We start from the raw sequence: 23,425 nt of genomic DNA, 5'->3' as shown, positions 1-23,425 counted from the left end.
CCTCATGTAAGATATTCAATTTTCCTCATGTCGTTTATTATAATTTCAAGGGTGTGTCTAAAACCATGCAGGGGATATATCTAAGCATAGTTGTATCTAACCGTCAATGCTGAATACAAGCGACTTTGTGCATGGTATGAATGTTTCTGTCAGGGGGGCCAGTTCCACTGTCTCAGAAATGGACAACCTCCTGGGCTTTTTATCCACAACAGTGTCGGGGGTTTATAGAGAATGATGTGACAAAACATTTTTTCCACACAGCGGATTTCCTGTAGGGGAACACAGCTTGTTGGTGAGAGAGGTTGAAGGAGGATAGCTAGAATGGTGCAAACCAGCAGACAGGCCCCAAACAGGCACAGTAATAATAATTAAGAGTGCAGTACAATGGCGGTACAATGGCTAGGAATTCACTACTCATCTGTCCTTGTCGTGGATGAGCTATTGCAGTAGAAAACCACACTGGCTTAAACCCCTATCAACTTAAAACAAGATAAAGCAACTCCAGTTGGCACTTGATCGTATACACTGAACTATTGAAAAGTGGAAAATTGTTGCCTCGTCGGATGAATGCCGGTTCAATTTACGTGAGTGCCTGCACAATCCGCGGATGTCAACCCAATAGAGCCGTTTTTGGGATAAGACGTAACAGAAGGTTCACAGAGTGAATGATTGATGCCGTTGTGTCAGAATTGACCAAAGTCCCTGGATACCATGCCCCTGAAGACTTCAGGTAGTTCTGGAGACACGGGGGCCCAACCTGGTCCTTGGGAAATATACCAAGTACACTGCCTACTGAGTGCACAGTAGTTCTGCTGTAGGAGCTGAAGGGCACCAGGTGTTTGTGTTGTTTCTGATGTACAGTATCTCAGTACACCCCTCACATTTTTGCAAATATTTGATTATATCTTTTCATGTGACAACACTGAAGAAATGACACTTTGCTACAATGTAAAGTAGTGAGTGTACAGCTTGTATAACAGTGTAAATTTGCTGTCCCTTCAATATAACTCAACACACAGCCATTAATGTCTAGACCGCTGGCAACAAAAGTGAGTACACTCCTCACTTTTGCGAAAATGTCCAGATTATGTGAATATTTTGTGTGGCCACTATTATATTCCAGCACTGCCTTAACCCTAGGGCTTGGAGTTCACCAGAGCATCACTGGATGACGAAATCACGGAGCTGGTGGATGTTAGAGACCTTGTGCTCCTCCACTTTCCATTTGAGGAAGCCCCACAGATGCTCAATAGGGTTTAGGGAGACATGCTTGGCCAGTCCATCACCTTTACCCTCAGCTTCTTTAGCAAGGCAGTGGTCATCTTGGAGGTGTGTTTGGGGTCGTTATCATGTCTCCGAAGGGAGGGGATCATGCTCTGCTTCAATATGTCACAGTACATGTTGGCATTCATGGTTCCCTCAATGAACTGTAGCTCCCTAGTGCCGGCAGCACCCATGCAGCCCCAAACCATGACACTCCCTCCACCATGCTTGACTGTAGGCAAGACACACTTGTCTTGGTACTCCTCACCTGGTTGCCACCACACACACTTGACACCATCTGAACCAAATAAGTTGTTCTTGGTCTCATCAGACCACAAGACATGGTTCCAGTAATCCATGTCCTTAGTCTGCTTGTCTTCAGCAAACTATTTGCGGACTTTCTTGTGAATCATCCTTAGAAGAGGCTTCCTTCTGGGACGACAGCCATGCAGACAAATTTGATGCAGTGTGCGGCATATGGTCTGAGCACTGACAGGCTGACCCCCCACCCCTTCAACCACTGCAGCAAAACTGGCAGCACTAATATGTCTATTTCCAGAGACCACCTCTGGATATGACGCTGAGCACTTGCACTCAACCTCTTTGGTCGACTATGGCGAGGCCTGTTCTGAGTGGAACTTGTCCTGTTAAACCGCAGTCTGGTCTTGGCTACCGTGCTGCAGCTCAGTTTCAGGGTCTTGGCAATCTTCTTATAGCCTAGGCCATCTTTGTGTAGAGCAACAATAATTTTTTTCAGATCCTCAGAGAGTTCTTTGCCATGGGGTGCCATGTTGAACAAATGTAATGCACCTGCTCCCCATTCACACCATTCACACACAGACCCTGTAACACTAATGAGTCACATGACACCGGGAAGGGAACATTGCTAATTGGGCCCGATTTGGACATTTTCACTTAGAGGTGAATTCACTTTTGTTGCCAGCGGTTTAGACATTAGTGGCTGTGTGTTGAGTTATTTTCAGAGGACAGCAAATTTACACTGTTATACAAGCAGTACACTCACTTCTTTACATTGTAGCAACATTTCATTTCTCAAGTGTTGTCACATGAAATATATAATCAAATATTTGCAAAAATGGGAAGGGTGTACTCAAACAGTATCTTTTGTGAGATACTGTAAAAAAGCAGTTGTAGATAAAATACATTTAACTTATATTTCTGAAATAAAATGTCTCAAATATGATTTGGTTGTAACATAAAAAGCATACATTGAATTTGATTTGCAGACTCCTATACTGAGAATTAAACAATTAAATCTTCAAAATAACGTATTTCCTGGGAGGAATTATGACACACAACACATAATAAACTAGTAGGCTTCAGTGTAAAAACCTGCTGCTAGTAAAAGACTACTCCATAATAAATTATTCTTGGTTTTTGCATCTCCTACACGTATGAAAGCAGCCACAGACATCATCAGATAAAATAATTCAGTCATTACAGTGTACATTGTAACTATATAGTCTGAATGTTGTGTCCTGCGCATGTGTTCTGGTCTTTGTGTTTTTTTTTCTATTTCAGAGTGTTTGTGTGTGCATGACTGAGCTTCCTGTCTGTCTCTGAGTGCTATATAGGGAAAAAGGAAGGGGAACTACTGGCATGCTCTGGCGTGCTTTGGGCAGTAATAGAGGAAACATCATGACATCATGGAATCGGCATCACCTATCCAGAATGTCCGTTCAACTCCAGAGCAACAGCAGAGCTTTGAAGTGAATGTTTGCGCATTGGACCTAACTAGCGGAGATGTGGAATAAATGTCGGTGGCAACAATTCTCCAGATGGAATGTTAGCCTGTTGGAGTCCAGCTAGCGCTGTGCAGTGGAGGGATTTGAGAGTAAAGGCTCCTGACTGGAGGCTACAGTATGAGCTCTTCAGGGCGGAGTGGAGAGATGAAAGCTGGCAGAGAAAAGATACACAGAGCCACTGGGACGAAGAGCAGGCAGTTTCATCACAACACAGTGTCACACTACATCTGGGAAAGAATAGCAGCGATAGCAATACGGGAGGACTTTTGTTTATAAGATAATGCCAGTACTTCCACTCCCTAATTATCATGGTCCTTTTCTTTTTTACTCTCTCTCATTCTATCTCTACATTCCTAGCAGAACATGTACCATCATGCCATTAATAATGATGAATAAAGCACTGGGACTGCTAATGTCATCACATATCAGGGATTAAAACGTTACCTTTCCACTAGTAAGTCAGACAGCTGCCAGATGGCAGTGGAGACATGGTGCTTCTGTTTGCTTCTGGAAGCCGCTGCACTGTGAGGTATTTTCTGGACCAGGGAGAGGTCACGGTTTCTCTGCAGTGTCCAAATTGTCCAAATTGTCCTGGGGCCTGTAGTACCCTCTCTAGATCTGTTCTGGGTTTTACCTTCGCCCAGCAATGTGGTTTTACAATGAGCGTTGATTGACCTTTTTTCCCGCTTTTCTTTTTATGTGTTATACTAGGTGTGGCAGTGTGGGGGCAGTGTGGAGGTCCTGCCCTGTGCCCGTATCGCCCATATAGAGCGCGCTCATAAGCCCTACACTGAGGACCTGACGTCTCATGTTAGAAGGAATGCGCTGAGGGTGGCAGAGGTCTGGATGGATGAGTTTAAGAGCCATGTCTACATGGCCTGGAACATCCCCCAGGAGGTGAATGTCTGTCTTGTACTAACTGGAACACGTTTACTGAACTATGCATGTTATGTAGATACTGGTATTCATATGGTACAATTATTGCACCTCCTAAATGATTGCCACCTTTGAAAAAGATGAGCAAAACAGGCTGGACATAATACTCTACATGGGTAATGAGCTGTATTTGAGTTTTCCAATGTGTGGAATATACTGTATGCATTTTACAAGTCATTTTTATAACCCAGTCAAACAGGAAGCCATAAGAATGGTTTGGGTTTCCAGTCATTTTGGCATTTATTTAGTTTTCTCTGTGCAATTGTACTAGTATAATGTTTCCCTGTCTAATCATTATCAAGGGTGCCAATATTTTTGGAGGTGAATGTATGTTAACATTCATTTCAAATAGATGAGCAAATCCATTAGCTTTAGAGGGCAAGTAGTCACGTTGATGCTGATACGGATACACAGGCGGACACGCGCTTGAAGGAAAATTTGGCCTCAGGATTAAACTCATGAACTACCTTTGTCTTAACGTATTATGAACCTCCTTCATATCAAGTCAAAGCTGTTTCTGTTTTGTCTATCAGACTCTCATTAGTCCATTTATAGTACCCCTGTGAGCTGCAGTTTGCCTCCATTGTAGTTGATCAGGTCAGCTTCGGCTTTTAAGTTTGTCAGCGATGCAGCAATTACAATAATTAGAGGAGAGTGGACAGGAGTGGCAGCTTGTGCAGAAGGAAGGAAGGGGCAGAGCGTGACTGTTGCAGTGTTAGGACTCAGAGGAAATGACAGATGGTGTTAAAGTCAGTCATTTAGTGCTGAGGTTCTTTATGCAGGGAACATGAGTGGATCAAAAGAGTTATGACACATTCAATCAGATGGAAAGTATTCCTCAGTGAGTTCTCTTCAGTTGAAATCAGAAATAACTGTGAGCTGGTTCCCCTTTCTACCTGAAGGCGTGGGGGGGGGGGGGTTAAAGATTAGCATTAAGGTTAGATTTAGTAAATATAGAATGTTTTAATGGTAATACACTGTGTGTGTGTGTGTGTGTGTGTGTGTGTGTGTGTGTGTGTGCATGGTCGCAGGACTCAGGAATAGACATCGGGGATATCTCTGAGAGGAAGGCCCTGAGGAAGCGGCTCCAGTGTAAGACGTTTCGCTGGTACCTGGTCAACATCTACCCAGAGATGAGGATGTACACAGACACAGTGGCATATGGAGTGGTAAGCAGGATCCCCTCTAGAACAATGGAAACACTGTGTAGAGTCTCCGCAAAAGCAAACAAAAAACAGGCATGAGTAAATCATCATAATTCAACGCATAATGATCTGGATGACTGCAGTTAGGAATGCAATTTTGTCACTGAGAAATGCACTTCTGCGGCAGCTTGGCTCTAAAAAACACAGACCTGTCTGCCCAGCCTTTGTACACACTGCCAGGGTTGGCACGCTGCAGCCTGGCAACGTGGGCATCATGTGGAAAAGGTAGAAATACTGCAGAGAATTGTGCAAGCTCTTACAGTAACAGACATTGAAATGTGTATTCATGAGGCCATTCCATTGTGGATGTACATATATTGTTGTGCTGTGCCGGGGCTTGTGAGAAGAGCTTGCTTTGTGTCAGCTCCTCTCACAGATCCGCCGGGATGGCCAAATGGAATTCTCAGCAATTCAAGACACATTTATCTGAATTAGCATTCTGGCCACAAAGACACATTAACAGTATTCATATTAGCGATCTAGGTTCCAAAAGATTTATTTCTGTGTGGCCACAGTGCATCAGTGCAATATGCCTGAATCTACAGTGACACACAGTCTCACTGGACTGTGGTCTGCATTATTTATTTCCATATTATTATGAAAGGTAAAAAGATACTCCGAAAATAGGTCAGCCTTTAACAATTAATTCAAGGATTAAGTGGGTCGAGAAATTACTCATTACTCTGTATTTCCTAGGTGCTTTTGATGAATAATAATTTTGGTTAGATAATTCCTTACCCAGAATTAAAATTGTCTTCAGAAGAGAAGTTGAGGTCAAAGGCATTGGTAAACACCACACTGATAAGTAGTGCAAGGTTTTATTTATTCATAAATTAGTTTTGCACATTATTTACCACTGACTCCACAAATCAATAGCATTTTTTTATTTGTATGTTGTCTGTTATGCTTCATCCTTTCAAGACGTGAATCGTCCCTAAAGAGTATCCTTGGTTCTGTCAGGCTTTTTTATGATCAGCTGAATGAGACATCTATGGCACTCAGGTGTTGACAAGCACAGGCTCTGGCTGTTCCTTTGTAATATCATGTATGTACATAATCCTGTCCCTGCAAACAGCAAAGCAAATGCCTTACTTCACACAACCACCCACCATCTCAGTCCCCAAAGTACCTCCTCTCCCCTCAACCTGCATTGTGGATCTATAATAATGGGTACTTCTGATTAAAATAGCTTCTCACTGAAGTAGCCAATGAGTGACTTTGAATTTTAACTTCATCTCTACCCCTCAGTTGAAGAACTCCCTGAAGACTGACCTTTGTCTGGACCAGGGGCCGGACAGCGACAACGTCCCCATCCTGTACCTCTGTCATGGGATGACACCTCAGGTTCGAACCCCCTTAAGCCTAAATCACTACATCATTATATACTGCTCAAAGAAATTAAGGGAACACTTTAATCGCACATTGGGTCTAGATGAACGAAATATGTACATTGTGTAATTTGTTGAGAACAAAATGACATACCCAATGCCATACCCTAGTAGTGTAGGGTATGGCCCCACATGCCTGTATGCACTCCCGACAATGTCTGGGCATGCTCCTGATTAGACAGTGGATGGTGTCCTGGATCTCCTCCCAGACCTGGATCAGGGCATCAGTGAGCTCCTGGACAGTCTGGCGCATACTTGGCGGTGGCGGATGCAGCGATACATAACGTCCCAGAGGTTCTCAATTGGATTCAGGTCTGGGGAACATGAGGGCCAGTCAATGGCATCAATGCTTTCGTCATCCAGGCACTGCCTACACATTCGGGCAACATGAGGCTGGGCATTGTCCTGCACCAGGAGGAACCCAGGGCCCACTGCACCAGCAGAAGGTGTGATGATGGGTCGGAGGCTTTCATCAGGGTACCGTTGGCTAGCACGTGGAGGTATGTGCGACCCTTCAAGGATAGGCCTCCCCAGACCATCTCTGACCCACTGCCAAACCGGTTGTTGTGTGCAGCATAACGTTCACCATGGCGTCTCCAGCCCCTTTCACGTCTATCACATGTGCTCTGAGTGAACCTGCTCTCATCTGTAAAGAGAATGGAGCACCAATGCTAACCTGCCAATTCTGGTGTTCTCTGGTGTATGCCAATCGAGCTGCATGGTGCTCAGCTGTGAGCACAGGTCCCACTAGGGGATGTCAGGCCCTCATGCCACCCTCATGGAGTCTGTTTCTGACAGTTTGGTCAGAAACATGCACACCAGTAGCTCTTTCTGAGGCTAGGTTGATGCCCTTCTATGGCCCTGTCCAGCTCTCCGTGTAATGGCCCATGTCCTGGCATCTCCTCCATGCTCTTGAGACTGTATTGGGGGACAGAGCAAAAGCTTCTTGTGACGACACGTGTGGATGTGCCATCCTGGAGGAGCTGGACTGCCTGTGCAACCTGAATGGGCTGCAGGTGCCGTCTCATGCTTCCAGTTGCGACAAGGACACTAGCAAAATGCAAAACTAGAGAATAATCAGTGAGGAAGGATAAGGATAGAGCAATTGTCTGTGGCCACCACCTGCAAAACCATTCCCCTTTTCAGGGGTTGTCTTGCTGTTGCCTCACCTCTTGTCACCTACATTTGCACCAAAACAGGTGACATTGATTCACAATCACTTGTGCTTCCTATCTGGACAGATTGATATCCCTGAAGTTTAATTGACTTGGTGTAATACTGTGATGATTACATGTTCCCTTAATTTTTTTGAGCTGTGTGAATGTCTTGGTTATTTCCCTGACATGTAAAATCTAGGGGCGCAGGTAAATGTGAGTATTCCCAGTACGATAAACTCTTCTGTGACCTAGAAAAAGGATGGGCCCCAATCATAGACATACATTATAGAAACCCTATTCATATTACATTTCTTTGGGCCTAACAGTGAAGATTTAGAATAATTTAAACAATTGTTTTAATATTATTAACCAGGTTTCCATCTAACTTTTATTTGTGAGAAACTGTAAAAAATGTAATAACATGTCACCACCAGCCTTATGGAAACACGTTATTTATTAGTTAGCTTTCAAAATTTGGACAATACAAAATATGCTTGCCAGGACTCAGTACTGGACAGTACCTGCTTCCTTTCAACATCCTTTTTTAGATTTCTCATCTTGTCTTGAGTGGTACCTTTTAAGAGCCATTATTGAACTACATGTGGGTAGTCTCTTTTATGGTCAAGTAATGGCAGTGTCTGATGATCTAGATCAGTTGACTAAAAGGAACTCCACATTAAAACACCAACGGTTTCATGTCTCAGAGTTTCAGTCCAATTGTCTTGTATTGCATCATAGTAAGATAAACACTTTGCCGTCTCTAACCTAGAATCTGAGGAGATTCATGTTTTGAACTGATACTTTGAACCGATTTCCTCCATAGTCGCTTGTTATGAACGTGTGTTATTCAGTCCACAAACGCTAATGGCCACTCACTCGTAAGCTGGTATTGAGCAGCCAGAGGACTGAATTTAATCATTCACCCTTAACCCTGCATGTCAGACTGCCACACTGATACATCCCTACCTCAACACAGCTGCTGCCTTGGGACGATCTGCCTCACCTTTTGTAGTCATTTACGTAATGTTTTGAAGAGTGAAACACCCAAGTAATACTCAAATAACTTTCCACTTAGTATATACAGTATTTCTGGCATGAATAAGCCTGCAGTCATTTTTCTATTGGTTCCTTGTTTCTGTTATTTTATTATTAAGTGATTTTATTCTTAAAGGATTAGCCTATGTTTTGCATTAACTATCATCATCACCTATTCATCTCTCAGTGAGAAACTGTTCACCCTCATTGCACCTGTATTGATGTTTTACGCTAATTTGAAAACATATGCTCAGAAGGAATCTCCTGGGAGGACCTTAAATAAGCTGTGATCTCTTGCAAGAAAGAAAGCCAGCCAAAGCTGATCATTCCCTAGATGCCTTGCACACTTTTCTAAACAAACAACTCCAGAGAAAACATCAATCTCACATCCCAAGAGTAGAATAATTTAAGTCTTTCACTGCAAAAATAAAGAGTGAAAACACCATGATTGTGTAATGAAACCATGAGATCTGACTTTTGGAGTGTGTTTGAATCTAAACCCCAATGCATGGTTGTTTGATACACAGTGACTTTCAAAACTTCATAAACACTGCTCGTTGGTGCTCTACACACCATCGCTAGATGCAAAATGCTATGAAATTACATCAAATGTTTGATCATTTTAAACGAGAGTTTGTGTACCTGGTCCAATACAGAGACTCTTATCTGGAAACATACAGTAGCTAACATATACACCTAGCATACAGCAATTGGTGATTGTAACAGTGGCACAGTGAAGCCGTATATAGTAGGGGCGGTGCCAAATGGTGACAGAATTTTTATATCACCCGAAAAGTATTGCAGTTCCTTCAAGCAATTAGCTGTGCTCAGTTAAATAAATTGTCTAGCTAGTAATCTTTTACTTAAACTTGCAGGGCAAGAATAAATAACACTGACAGCGGCAAGCATGGAGTTCGCATAGACGTCAACAATGGAATGCAGCATACTATATAGAAGCCTACTATAGGCCTACAGAGAAAAACTATGATATGGCAAGTTGACAGAAAATGTAACTAAGTCTATAGCTAAAACAATAACTAGCCATCAGGGACTCACACAAAATGTTTGGAGAAATAAGAGAGAGTGAGTGATTTCTCACCTAAACAGAAGTAACCAAAACATACAAAGATTATCAAAAGACTTATCCAACAATCCCTCATACAGTATTGTTGCTGAGGGTGCCTACTGTACAGGCAGAATGTCTTAGTAGTGGCTAGTAATGCCAACAGTGATAGGTATTTCAAATAGCAGTTTCAAGATGACAGACAATGCTAAACATGAGCCAGATGGTTGTTATAGCTACCTAAGATTACTCAACAACCCACATAGCAAAATATGTCTGCACATTTATATTTTCCTATGCCCAAGATTACAGCAACATACCACCTGTGGTGGATTGTTGGTTAAGCCGAAATAAGTCCTTCACATTTCATGCAAGTTACCGCCCTTTATATGCAAGCTATCGAACCTTGGCAGGCTGCTTTTATTTCTGTCTGTTGTCACAAATCCACAATTTTATCAGCCATAGGCAAGCCATCTAGTCAGGATTTCAATTGAAAGAGGGCAAAGGAATTTCTGCCATCTCAAGTTTTTGGGTGATTTTAATTATTCAAATTCCCCCAATTTTGTAAAAAGAAATAAAAACACTGTCAGAAAAAAATATAGTATAGTTTAAATTGTACAGATAAATCATTATGCCATTTGCCCAGATTTTAGGCATTAATTTTATCTAGCTGATTAACTCATCATTAAATGCTTTTCAGACACAATGTTCATGTCATGGCTAAGTTACTTCCACTGACCTTTGGCAGCAGAATTTAAAAAGCTACACCGCAAGATCCAAACCTCTGAACAGTTCCAAAAATAATTCTATAAATGACAGCCAGTGCAGTGTCGGAACAGAGTTTTATGTACAGATGACAAACAATCATATCATTATGAAAGTGAAGGGTAAGGCAAAAGTGTGGAGAAGAAAAAAACTGCAGATGATCCAAAGGATATCATCTCATCTGTGAAACATGGTGCAGGTAGTGTCATGGCATGGGCATGCATGGCTGCCTCTGGAATGGACTCACTCATCTTTATTGTTAATTAAACTAATGATGGCAGCTGGATAATGAATACAGATGTGTACAGAAGGATTTTGCCTACCAGTGCACTAGAACATGCCACCTGACAAATAGTGTGGCGCTTCACAATGTAACCAATGACACAAAACACACTGCCAACGCCATCCACTGATGAAAGGAGTTCATCCGGGTATGAACGTGAAAAGTTTTAGACAGGCCAAGCCAATATCCTGATTTTAATCCGATGGAACATACATTTAATTTGCTGAAAAGGAGACTGAAGTCAGAAACCCCCTAAAACAAGCAATAGCTAAACAATGGGTGCAATGGGACTTGGCAAACCATGCTGTTATAGCAATTTTGACATTACTCTCCGAATGCTTATGGAGTGCACTGAATTGTAGTTGAACTTCTGTTTTCAAAAGGTATAACATTTCTGCAATGTGTTAGAAATTAAGATTGGAATCTTTCTTGGAGTATCAAGCATTACTTTGTTTATGGCCCTCGCACATGATAAATAGGGACTTTTAAATCTTTTCAGGCAGAAAATTAAATTTTTGCATTCAACAAGTTAATTTATCTTTGATGCCTTGCTACTTACGTGCAGTGTTTGATCCAGCACAGTTCCCAATTCATTATCAGTTAAGTCATTGATGTTGAGGTAGGCCCCGGTCAGCTGCCGTGGATTAGGAGAAGGCCAGGGAGATGGGTGATACTGAAATGGTAAATCACAGAGCTGCAGAGAAAAGCTGCTATGATAACTGCTCCTGAAATAAAGCAGGCAGGACATACTATATTTCATTTTCCTGGTTCACTGTACTGTTTGTTGTGTTGTTGTGCTTTCAACTCCTTCACTTTGTGGCTTTGAAGTTAACACTGTCTACTACTTTGACAGAGTGAAGCCATCCAGTCAGATAGCGTTCTTGGAACTATTCCATAGGATTGCGCCATGTTAAAGTTTAATACTGGGTAAAAGCTTTAGGCACCTGAAAATCAGACTGAAGCCATGTATTTGGGTAGTAGGTGTTTATTTGTGTATTTTATATTCATATTTTAAAAAAATATTTTCTTAATTTATTTTCACAAATGAACACAAGAGATTGTGAATACAATTTTAGGGCTTTAATGCTTAAGGCCTATTCACATTAACAAAAGTTTTCAGGACAATATTTCAGTTTGAAACAGCAAGTAGACACGCTTTTCTGTTCACATTGGTAAATGTAATGCCAATAAACGGTCCTGGAGCCAAACTAGCCCACCACCCCAACCCTTTTGCCACAGGCCGTTTTAACACATTATTCGCCAGTTATAGGCTTAATAGTATCTACTAACTTACTGTTTGGAATAGTCATAAGAATTGAGCAAATGCTAGCGAGACTGAAGACGAACACTGCCAAGCTATATCATTTCATGGCACAAAAACATCATTTTGTGAATGACATTGATACAATAACTATCAATATAGGTGGCAATAACTTACTTTTTCATCAACTGAAGAGACAAGAGAATCGTGGAAACCCCTTCTCTTTTACTGCCCAAAGGGTTTTGATAAAGTCTTCATTACCCCAAAAAGCATGCACGGATGCATACTTCGAAAATCCACTTACTATAACGTAGATATGTTAAATACTTTAATTATATTTTGGTTTAGGTCTACTGTGGCATATTGCACTTTATTATAGAAATGTAGTGGGTAGATACATTTCTTATTACTTTCATTGTTTTTATTGAAAGAATTAGATGGAGTCTTCAGGAAATTTTCGTGCAGAAAAGTAGCATCAATGAAGCAGACCTAAAGTTCGCTGGGTAAATGTCAGCAATTAGACTATAGAAATGTTAAGTTAATCGTTGTAATCGAAAAGCTATAATTCCAGTCAAATAATGGTAGGACCTATTTCAGTTTAAATATTTGTGATTAACTAAAGGAAAGATTTAGGCTATGTGTGTATAATTACATTTACATACTCAGAAAGAACAGTTCATCTCTTCAAATTAAAACAATTATTAAAATGTTTATTAAAACATGGTGAAGTGTAATAAAAAACATTGTATTACTTTAACAAAAATATCCAACATCTAAATTACGATTCAGTAATGTCAAAGGTTGCGTGACAGGTGGGAGTTTATGAAATCAAACACAGAAACATAGCAATCCATTAATAAGCTTATAGTAGACAATATTCCACCAATTTTTATGTTGTATTACGGCCTATTAAAAACAGACACAGGCTTGAATTTAAAGCAGTAAACACTATATTGTTTCAATTACTGCAGTTTCAGGCGGCTATCAACGTTCTCACAGATGCCCCCTGTTGGCCATTAGTATTTTTTATTTTATGCCTTGTTTTAATGCAACATTCCACGGTATAACAAGGAATGCCTCATCATGGACCACCCCCTTGGCGCAGGAATTTGAGAAAGAGAGATTGTTGAAACACTTAAACATCTTTTAAGAGGATGCTTAAACCAAGTCACAGCGCCCATCAACCTAGCATGTTATTGCAGGGATCAAAATCCACTGGTTATTTATTCCTATCTAATTGATGTTGTTCAGAAACTTGTATCTATTTTAAATTGCGCAGTCGAGTTACAAACAAAGCACTTTTTAAATGAGGCACTGCTCAGATTCAAACTCAGGATCTCCTGTTTACTAAACAGGAGCTTCCACCAAATAGGCCACAGCTGCCATCGTGTGAGTGCGTTTTTGCAGGGATAGATATCCCCTGATTATTCAATCAATCAATCAAATGTATTTATAAATCCCTTTTTACAACAGCAGTTGTCACAAAGTGCTTTTACACAGACACCTGGCCTTAAACCCCAAGGAGCAAACAACAGTAGTGTTGAATTTCAGTGGCTAGGAAAAACTCCCTAAGAAGGCCGAATTTTAGGAAGAAACCTAGAGAGGACCCAGGCTCAGAGGGGTGACCAGTCCTCTTCTGGCTGTGCCGAGTGAGATAATAAGAGTCCAATTGGAATTATTAATAAATGTATCTGGGCTAAATCCAGAGTCTATTTAAAATTAGACTAGGTCAGAAGTATGACCCTGTAAGGACAGGGACAGCAACGGGCCCCCCAAACCAGGTACTCCGCAGGTGTGGACCAGGACCTCATGTCCTACTAAAGTTTAAAAAAGGAGAAGACTGGGAAAAAATTATTTAGCCCTACGAAACAAACATCAGTCAAACACTTGAACATCTGTTATATGGCGCAGCTCGTTTTCAAACATATGTACTTCTTTTAAAAGTCACTGTGGAGATTTGAACTCAGGATTGCCTGTTTATTAGCCAGGGGCTTTAACCAACTAAGCCACAGTGCCCTTCCTGCCTGCTTTTGTATGGCAGAGTTCAACAGCCACAGTTGTATAAGCCACTGGGAAAAAAGCAGTTTTCGAAGACTTGTAACTGTTTTTAATGGCACTACCGAGATTTGAATGGATCTGTAGTTTACAAGACAGGCGCTTTAACCAACTAAGCCTCAGCGCCCAGCATGTTACTGCAGGAAATAAAGTCCACTGGTTATTCTTCCCCATGAAACAGATTGTCCAAACACTACCTATTTTAAATTTCAAACACAAGCACTGCTGAGATTTGAACTCAGAATTTCCTGTTTACTCTACAACTAAGTGACAGCACCCATCCGGCGAGTCTATGATTGTGATGTGCAAAGTCCTGTGGATATTTATCTCTACAAAACTGACATTGTTCAAACACTTGTACCTCTTTTAAAAGGCGCAGCCGAGGTACAAACACATGCTTTTTTTTTTAATACACTGTTGACATTTGAACTCAGAATCTCCTGTTTACAGGACTGGCTCTTTAACCAACAAAGCCATAGCACCCATCTGGAGAGCTTATGACTGCAGCGGTCAATATACACTGATAATGTATTCTTATGAAAGCAACACTATCCAAAAACATGCACCTCTTTTAAATGGCGCAGCTGAGTTACAAACACATGTACTTCTGTTGAAAAGTACTGCTGAGATTCAAGCTCAGGATCACCTGCTTTCAAGACAGGCACAGCACCAATCCTGTCTGTTGTTGTATGGCCGGGCTCAATAGCCACAAGTATATTATACAAGTCTTATCCAAATTATTGCAGGGATCAAAATCATCTGGTTATTTATCCCTACGAAATTGACATGTTTCAAACACTTGTACCTCTTTTAAATGTTTCAGCACAGTTTCAAACACTTGTACCTCTTTTAAATGTTTCAGCACAGTTTCAAACACAAGTACTTCTTTCAAGGTGACATACACAGTGTGATTGTGCCCACTCTTTGCTCAAGTCAAGGTTGGATTAAACCAGGGGCGTTTCTCGGATTACAAGACACTCAGGTCTTAGCCCAGACCAGGGCTGAACAGGGGAATCGAGGCCTGCGCTATGAAAACATAATTCTTTTTGTATCCTTTTCTTAACACCCTTCCAGCTGTTTTTTCCCCGGTTAATATCAGCTTGCAAAACAAGTAGTCATCTTTTTTGGCACTCTTACTTGAGAAAACAATTGATTGAGAACAATTCCTGTCTGAATTTCCTAACCTAAACCAGTGATTTTTTTGTGAGAGTTGTTATTCTGTTGAGTTGTATGTTTCTCCCTTTCCAAATATGCAAGATAATCATGCGCCATTACTGGAAATTCTGCTGTTGCCCAAGGTTTGGCAATGGAAGACCACTCCCTAGCACTTGTCCTTTCCCCTGTCCAGCTGTGATGTCCCCCCTACTCCAGATGTTGCCCTCCCCATGCACTCCCAGGGTTCTGGCTATCCCATGTGTGCAGCCAAGCCTGCTCATTCCCATATGCACAGAAGTGGAGTCAGAGCCCAGATACAGCTGCACTCTATAGCACACACCACCCCCTCTGCTTCTCCGCCTAGTTCAAACAGATGTTTTTTTCCTGCCACTGGTGTTAACAGACTGTTAGTTAAATATGGGCGCACAAGTGCCCTTGGAAAATAGGGGCTGGAATGATGGCATCAGAGACCGCCATTAGAGTTTTTTCCGGGAAGCTGCTCGATTTGTATTCCGACACTCTTCTCTAAAAACAATAAGCCATTTCTGACAGCAATAAGCCGTTTCCTCTCCTGTGGTTCAGATCAGTGAGGGTAGCAGCATGAATATGCATGTCAGTTCGGGGTGATGTAAGCTCAACCTTGACAAAAGGCCAAAACATATTAACACTTTTGGGATTGCTTGAACGCTGTCTGTAGCCCATGTGACCTGTGTGTGTGCTGTCTATTCTATTGTTACAGAATGTGTATTATACCAGCACTCAGCAGTTACATGTAGGGGTGCTCAGTCCCACCATCGATGATGATGACAACAAGTGCCTGGTGGACGTGAACAGCAGGCCACGCCTCATTGAGTGCAGCTATGCCACAGCCAAGCGCATGAAGCTCCACTGGATCTTTACTCAGGTCAGAAACCTTTAAAACACTCATAACGGCACACTGAACCAGGAGACCAGCAGGGGATGGAAAATGATGGGTCAAAGATGAATTTATTAGTTTACAGCAAGTTGGATCATTAGTAAATGGAGAACTTACTTGATGTTGGAGTTAAGTATATTGGGTACATTTTAGTGGGTGACATTTGCAGACATCCACAGTTCAGTGCTCATTGTGGTTTTGTTGGTCTCATTAAGTGGTGTCACAGGGCACCCAGATATACAGGTGTTTTAGGGTTCACAGACCTCGCGGTTCCAATTCCTCTGAGCCTTTTAGATGTGAATTGTAAATACACAATAATGACTCTCTCTGTCTTCATTATTGGAGTGCCCCTGAGCACAGTTGCCTGTAATGAGGGCCACATCAACATGTCCTGAAGAGTGCTCTGTAAAAGGTTTGAAGGTCCAATTAAAATTCTTCTGATGCTGTCCAGTGTCTTTATAATATATGCACAAAAATATCCACTCAAAATATCCATGTTAAATGGGGTGTTAACCTTGAATTCAACTTGAATTCACAGATTTCAAAAGAAATCTTAAAGCATCCATTAATGGATCAGTTATTTATTTGGAGTAGATGCCCTTGAATAAGAAAAATGTATAGTTCTCTACTGTATGCCACATGTTCATGACAAGGAGTGAGAGCTTTAAAACCTGCAATAAATCATGTAATATGTCTGGATTGGTTTTATCTATCACTACTACTCTTGTTAGTCAAAGTATTGACAATTATGGAGTCAATTTATGACTGTCTGTTGCTTTTCTATTAGTGTGATGCTTTGACTCAAACGGTAATCATGTTCTGTTCAAGGGGTTTATTGAAATGCTGCCTAGCACAGTTTTACAGCTGTGAAACCTGGTGAAAAGCACATGCAGTACTGTGCAAAAGTCTTAGGCACCTTAAAGTCGAACTAAGTTAATTTATTTGAGTAGTAAGTGTTTTAATGAAAGAATCTATAAATATATCATACATTAATATAATATATCTGTCCTAATTTATTACTTTAGTTAGACTTTCAGGGGCCTACATGTTGTACATTTAATTTAATGAATGTGATTTCCCTTTTATAATGTGGGATGTATACTTTAATCAGTCTTTGAACAGTGTATAATTCTTGAAATGTTATCCTGGTTTTACTAAAGAATATGCCTGATCTCACAAGTCACAAACAGTTAATGTTTCTTTTTTAGATTGTCAGTTGGTTGAGTATTGTGTGATTAAAGAAGGGAATTATGGCCATGGTACTGTCAGACACAACGCTTTATTAATCACATTTTATGCTAGAAATGGTGTGAAATGTGTTTTACACCTCAAAAAGGAATAGATTGCATCAATACATCTTAAGCATAGGGTCGTACAGTGTTGTAGCGAGGAGGAATGATCCCATTTTTAAGGGTTACCGCTCTGAAATTCGAGCAGATGGAGAAAAGTGGAGAGTAGCAATCAGTTAATCTCTCTCAGTGGATGAATCCTATTTGCCTGACAATTTTGTGAATTTTCTTCGCTTTGGGGAAGGGAGCCACAAAAGCAGGTCTGGCATATTGCATACCCAAATCCATACACCCACATACATGACTCTTGTGCCACAAAAATTGCTTAAGAGCCTTGTAGTGGCTATTCAACATGCGCTCCTAAAGTAAAGAAAATAATGGTAATTTATCTTGGGAAAGAGAAGAAATTAATAACAGTTAGGTGGCTGTAGCGTGGGCTGAAGCATGGAGGGTGAGAGGGTTTATAAGAGCCCATTTAGACTACAAAAATGGTGACAAGTATTTCATTTAAATAACATTAACGTGGTATCTAAATACAACGTTGTATTTACACTACCAAAGAGATGCGTGCGCAGCGCTTCGGCCAGACCCCCAGATCTGGAAGGCGTATAAACTCACCTGGTAACGAGCATGGCACACTCAATCAAACGAGTGCTGATGAGATTTTTAGTTGCCTCCTAAAACAAACACACACACATAGGCACCAAAACAGACACAAATTAGAGAAAGAAAATGACAAAACACTTGTAGTTAACCTTTCATTGCTGTTTGTGAAACCAGGACCCTTATCTTTTTTGGCTCACTGGTTTATATATATATATAAAATCAATATGTTGGTTTGGCAAAAGTCCACAAGATCAAGTACATGGAGCAAACATGACTGGCCAATTGCCAGTACAAAGAGCAACCTCATGCCTTGTAATGTGGCCTCTCGTCTAGGGGAGGCACACTTTTCAAGCACGCTGAAGGGCTTGTTGTGGTTATATAAGGGATAAAAGTATGGGTGTTGATGTTTTTATTAGTTGGCAACCGTGGTATAAATGGGATAAACGCCTCCATTCTGTACAATACTTTGGAAATAATCGACAACACAGCGGGACCAGGCGGGGTAGAATCTCTTTGCAGAGTTCTTTTTTCAAGGTAATGTACCGTACAGAACGAAGGTGTTCATCCCAATCATATCGTGGTTGCCAACAAACAACAATAATAACACAGTAACTTCTTAATCTTTCAGCTTTCATATTGTCTAAGCCAAAGACGTGACCCAGTTGTTAAGTTTGTTCATTCTTTATCTATGAACTATGATCTTTGGTTATTCATTCTAAATGTTATGTTCACATGATGTCTGGCAAAGTTAATTCCTTGCTAGCTAGGCAACTACAGCTACAGTAAGAATTTTTCTAGCGACATTCATTTCTGTCTGTACATCCATAACAGTGTTGGATGATTTTTCTATAGTAATTTGTTGCCAGTAATTCTGCCTTTAATAGCATCCAAATTCAACAAAAGTGGTTGTTGAATACAACTGGTCAAACTAGCAACATGTGGGAGGATTTGACCGCACTGCACCAATTTAGTAATTAACCAGAGAAATGTATGTTCATCACTCATTATGTAAGGTTGTCAAAGGCTCCAAAAGGTTATGCCGTAGCCCTGGGTTTGATCCAACATGATCTTAGTTTGATCATGCAGTTTAATCAACATCTTTAAATACCACACCAATCAATTGGATGGATTATCTTGATTAAAATCGAGATAATCCAGAATATAAGAAGAAATGCAGGGATGTAAACAAATTTATGCACATAATTTTTTTTAACAATATGCTTTTCTCTTTAATGTATATTTTTTTCACCTCATGGAAATTGGACCAACAGGAACCATATGTTTAAATTGTTGGTCACTGTATAAAGAGTCTATGTGAGATTCAAGTTTGAGGTCAGGTTATTGAGAGAAAAAAAATAAACACCATCATTTTTGTAGTGAGATTTTCTCTCTATACTGTAGTTATTTTAATAATTATTAAGCTGAAATAAATACCCCAATAAAAACAGCAAATGTACAACTCTGAAAGTGAAAAGAATGTCATGAGTGCTTTTGCGTTCTATTGTTTCTATTGGTTTTCTTTGTCATATCTCATAGCAGGTAATATTGTTTTCCTCCCACTCATTCTAAGCTATTTTCATTGTGTGGCCAATGAGGTGTATATAATGGCTATCGGTCTTTAACTTGAACATATTGAATCAACTATGTTAAATTTCATGCTACATCTGACAACCATTACTACACATGGAGATGTTAATTACTGATGAAAAACTATTACAGAAATAATTTGTAAACTTTAGCCATCCCCCATGTGTTTTACACATTGCACTCAAGCAGATAATTGTTTAATTCCATAGCTTTTTAGAATGCTAGACCTGACAAGCATACTAAACTAAACAGACAGTACTCCATACTACAGTTTTTCCCAATTTAATACACACTAATCTCTAAATAATACCCCAATACCCCTAAACTGTTAACACAATGCCCATTATAAAAAGTCACATCTCCAAAACCTTACACACACAAGGAAAACATTCTGGCCGAAAAACGACAACCCCGTTTCCAAACATTTGCAGCACTGTGTAGAATGCAAATAAAACCAGAATGCAATGATCTGCAAATAATTTAATCCCTATGTTTAATTGAAAATACTACAGACAACATGCCAAATGTTGAACCAGAGAAATGCTATTGTTTTTGGAAAAATATATGCCCATTTTGAATTTGACGCCAGCAGCACGTTTCAGAAATTTTGGGACAGGGGCATTTTTATTACTGGGTTTCATCTCCTCTTCTTTTAACAACACTCTGTAAGCATTTGGGAACTGAGGAGACCAAATGCTGTAGTTTTGAAAATATTCTGAATTCCTTGCCATATATAGGAATTCAGCTGCCCAACAGTTCGGGGTCTCCTTTGTTGTATTTTTCATTTCATAAAGCACCAAATGTTTTCAGTGGGTGACAGGTCTGGACTGCAGACAGGCCAGTTTAGTACACAGACTCTTTTACTATGGAGCCATGCTGCACTAATGCACCCCCATAACATCATGGGTGTTGGCTTTTGAACTGCACACTGATTACAAGCCGAATGATCCCTTTCATTTTTAGCTCGGAGAACACGGCATCCATGATTCCCAAAGATAATTTACTATTTTTATTTGTCAGACCACAGGACAGTTTTCCACTTCACCTTAGACCATCTTAAATAAGCTTGGGCGTTTCTGGATCTTGTTCATATCCCATTTCTTCTTTGCATGGTAGAGTTTTAACTTGTATTTGTGGATGCCGTGACAAACTGTGTTCACAGACAATGCAGTTCCTGAGCCCATGCAGTGATTTCCACTACAGAATCATGTCTGGTTTTAATGCAGTGCCGCCTGAGGGCCTGAAAATCATGGCCATCCAATATTGGTTTTCGTTCTTGTCCCTCGTGTATAGAGATTTCTCCGGATTCTCTGAATCTTTTAATGATATTTTGTACCATAGATCATGAGATTCCCAAACCCTTTGCAATTTTACACATATTACAACATTTAAACTGTAACTGAACACCAATCAGTCATACTAACATTTCTGGATGCATTACATACTGCAGTTACACAGGACAGACCAGTGCAGCCCAGGTTTGGTGTCATTAGTTTCCACCGGGCTGCTCTGGTCAGGAACTGGTTCACCAACCACAATCATTTCACTGTTTTATACCTGTCCCCTTATTCCCCTTTTCTCAATCCGATTGAGGAATTATTTTTGGCTTGGCGTTGGAAAGCAATGGACAAGGCATGTGGAGACACTGAGGTGGGGTCGATCCATGGTTGGATACGACATGCAAGACAATATTTTCCCCGTTGCCTGGCCAGGAAGGACATCGCTTGTGATGTGGATGGGGTGATGTGGTGATGTGGCCAGACCCTCATAGAAGGCGTGATCCATAAAGCGACTGAACTGTAATTCTATGTTTCTTTGTGTGTTGTTGCAATAGCAACAAATAATCACATTTTGTGTTGCTTGAACTGTGAGTAGATTTACTGCACTTTAACTATTGAGAAAATTAAAAAAGGCCTGTATGAGAAAATAAAAAAGGTCTACAAAGTACAAACAACAGCAGTGTTTTGAATACAGTTGACCAGTGTGTTGAATACAGTTGACCAGTGTTTTGAATACAACTGACCAGTGTGTTGAAAACCGGTGTGTTGTTGCTGCTTTGAGTGTCTAATGTGCATGTGCATGTGTGTTTCATATTGATCCAAAAATGACCTTTGGAATTATAAGTGTTAAATTTTAATTGCAGAATGTCATTTTGACATGGTAGTTAGATGTTCATCTCCAAGTGTTGGGTCTAGTTTTCTTGTGTGTAGAGTTTTGACACGATGAGCCCAATTCTACATTTTGTGTTTTAGCAATTGGGAAAAACTGTAGTATGAATCCTTTATAAAGTGGGGTTTGAAGTATTAGGTGGTTAATCTTATGTTCCCATGGGCTAAATGGCTGGAACTCAACATGTCCTGGTCCACCTTTGCTTTATTTAAGCCTTTAGTCTTCAACCATAAGCCTGTTTGAATGCTATTGCCTTTACAGCTTGAGTTGTCCTGACTGAGGGAAGATATTCTGAACCCAGGCCCTGCAGTTACACTGAGATAGTGAGCTTATCTGATCTGCTCACTGACTCTCGTCGCACTGGTCCCAACAGTTAAATTCAACTTAAAGCTTTTATGCTTGTCAGATCCCATGGATTCATAGATAGAAAGACAGATGAGAGGGAGGGACACTTCGAAGCACACGGTTCCTTGGATGACAAAGATTGGGTTTTCTCAGAGTGCGAGGGCTGTTTTCTCAGGTGACAAGTGAACAATGTATTCTCCTCATCTAATGCCGTCTCCTGTATTCCCATTTCATTATCATATCATCTCAGCATTCCTACTGAGAAGGCTACTGAGTATAATGGCAGACATATTGTTGTTATTCTTTTGTGAGAATTCTGATACTATCTCGGAGAGCCCCATTAAAGGGTTCGAGGGGAAATTAGTAATTCACAGCACAGTGAGGTTAAGGTGAATGGGTGCAATTTCATCTGCATGTTTTTTTTTTTCTTTCAGGGCGGTTCCATTCAAAACAAAAAATCGAGGCGATGCCTTGAGCTGGTGGCAAGCAATGAAAACGAGTTTGGATACCAGCTGTCACTTCAAAAATGCACCGGACAGAAGTGGTCCATCACCAACACACTGCCTGGCGGTTCTCTATGATGGACTCCCCTGAACAAACATTAGCCAAATATGCTGTGGCACACTGGACTGAATGAGGTGGTTACCCTGTCACTCTTTTGTGTCTTTGTTGTGGGTAAAGGAGAGTGGTGAATGCGTATGGACAGGGTCACTGGAGCACTGTGATGTCTTTTGTTAACCAGCTGACATCATATGGTAAATGTTAAACATTTTCTTTGGCCTGTGGATCAGACATACAGTGGGGAGAACAATGATTTGATACACTGCCGATTTTGCAGGTTTTCCTACTTACAAAGCATGTAGAGGTCTGTAAGTTTTATCATAGGTACACATCAACTGGGAGAGACGGAATCTCAAAAATCCAGAAAATCACATTGTATGATTTTTAAATAAGTAATTTGCAATTTATTGCATGACATAAGTATTTGATCACCTACCAACCAGTAAGAATTCCAGCTCTCACAGACCTGTTAGTTTTTCTTTAAGAAGCCCTCCTGTTCTCCACTCATTACCTGTATTAACTGCACCTGTTTGAACTCGTTACCTGTATAAAAGACACCTGTCCACACACTCAATCAAACAGACTCCAACCTCTCCACAATGGCCAAGAGCAGAGAGCTG

At 40.6% G+C, this 23,425-nt stretch overlaps 1 protein-coding gene across 1 annotated transcript in view; it reads left to right on the top strand.

Moving 5' to 3' along the window:
• The window catches only part of galnt18b (UDP-N-acetyl-alpha-D-galactosamine:polypeptide N-acetylgalactosaminyltransferase 18b), a 76,050-nt gene extending 52,979 nt beyond the window's left edge, over nt 1-23,071 (top strand). Inside the window, exons 7-11 of the mRNA XM_010881123.5 lie at nt 3,741-3,926; nt 4,997-5,134; nt 6,419-6,514; nt 16,072-16,236; nt 22,679-23,071. Of these exons, the coding sequence (XP_010879425.3) occupies nt 3,741-3,926; nt 4,997-5,134; nt 6,419-6,514; nt 16,072-16,236; nt 22,679-22,825 (732 nt within the window). The 3' untranslated portion in view covers nt 22,826-23,071. The remainder of the gene's footprint in view (nt 1-3,740; nt 3,927-4,996; nt 5,135-6,418; nt 6,515-16,071; nt 16,237-22,678) is intronic.
• The last annotated feature ends 354 nt before the right edge of the window (nt 23,072-23,425 follow it).

This window comes from Esox lucius, chromosome 2 (assembly GCF_011004845.1).
Source record: "Esox lucius isolate fEsoLuc1 chromosome 2, fEsoLuc1.pri, whole genome shotgun sequence".
NCBI classification, from domain to species: Eukaryota; Metazoa; Chordata; class Actinopteri; order Esociformes; family Esocidae; genus Esox; species Esox lucius.
The sequence above is the reverse complement of the archived record's forward strand: the minus strand, read 5'-3'. Positions and strand labels throughout refer to the sequence as shown.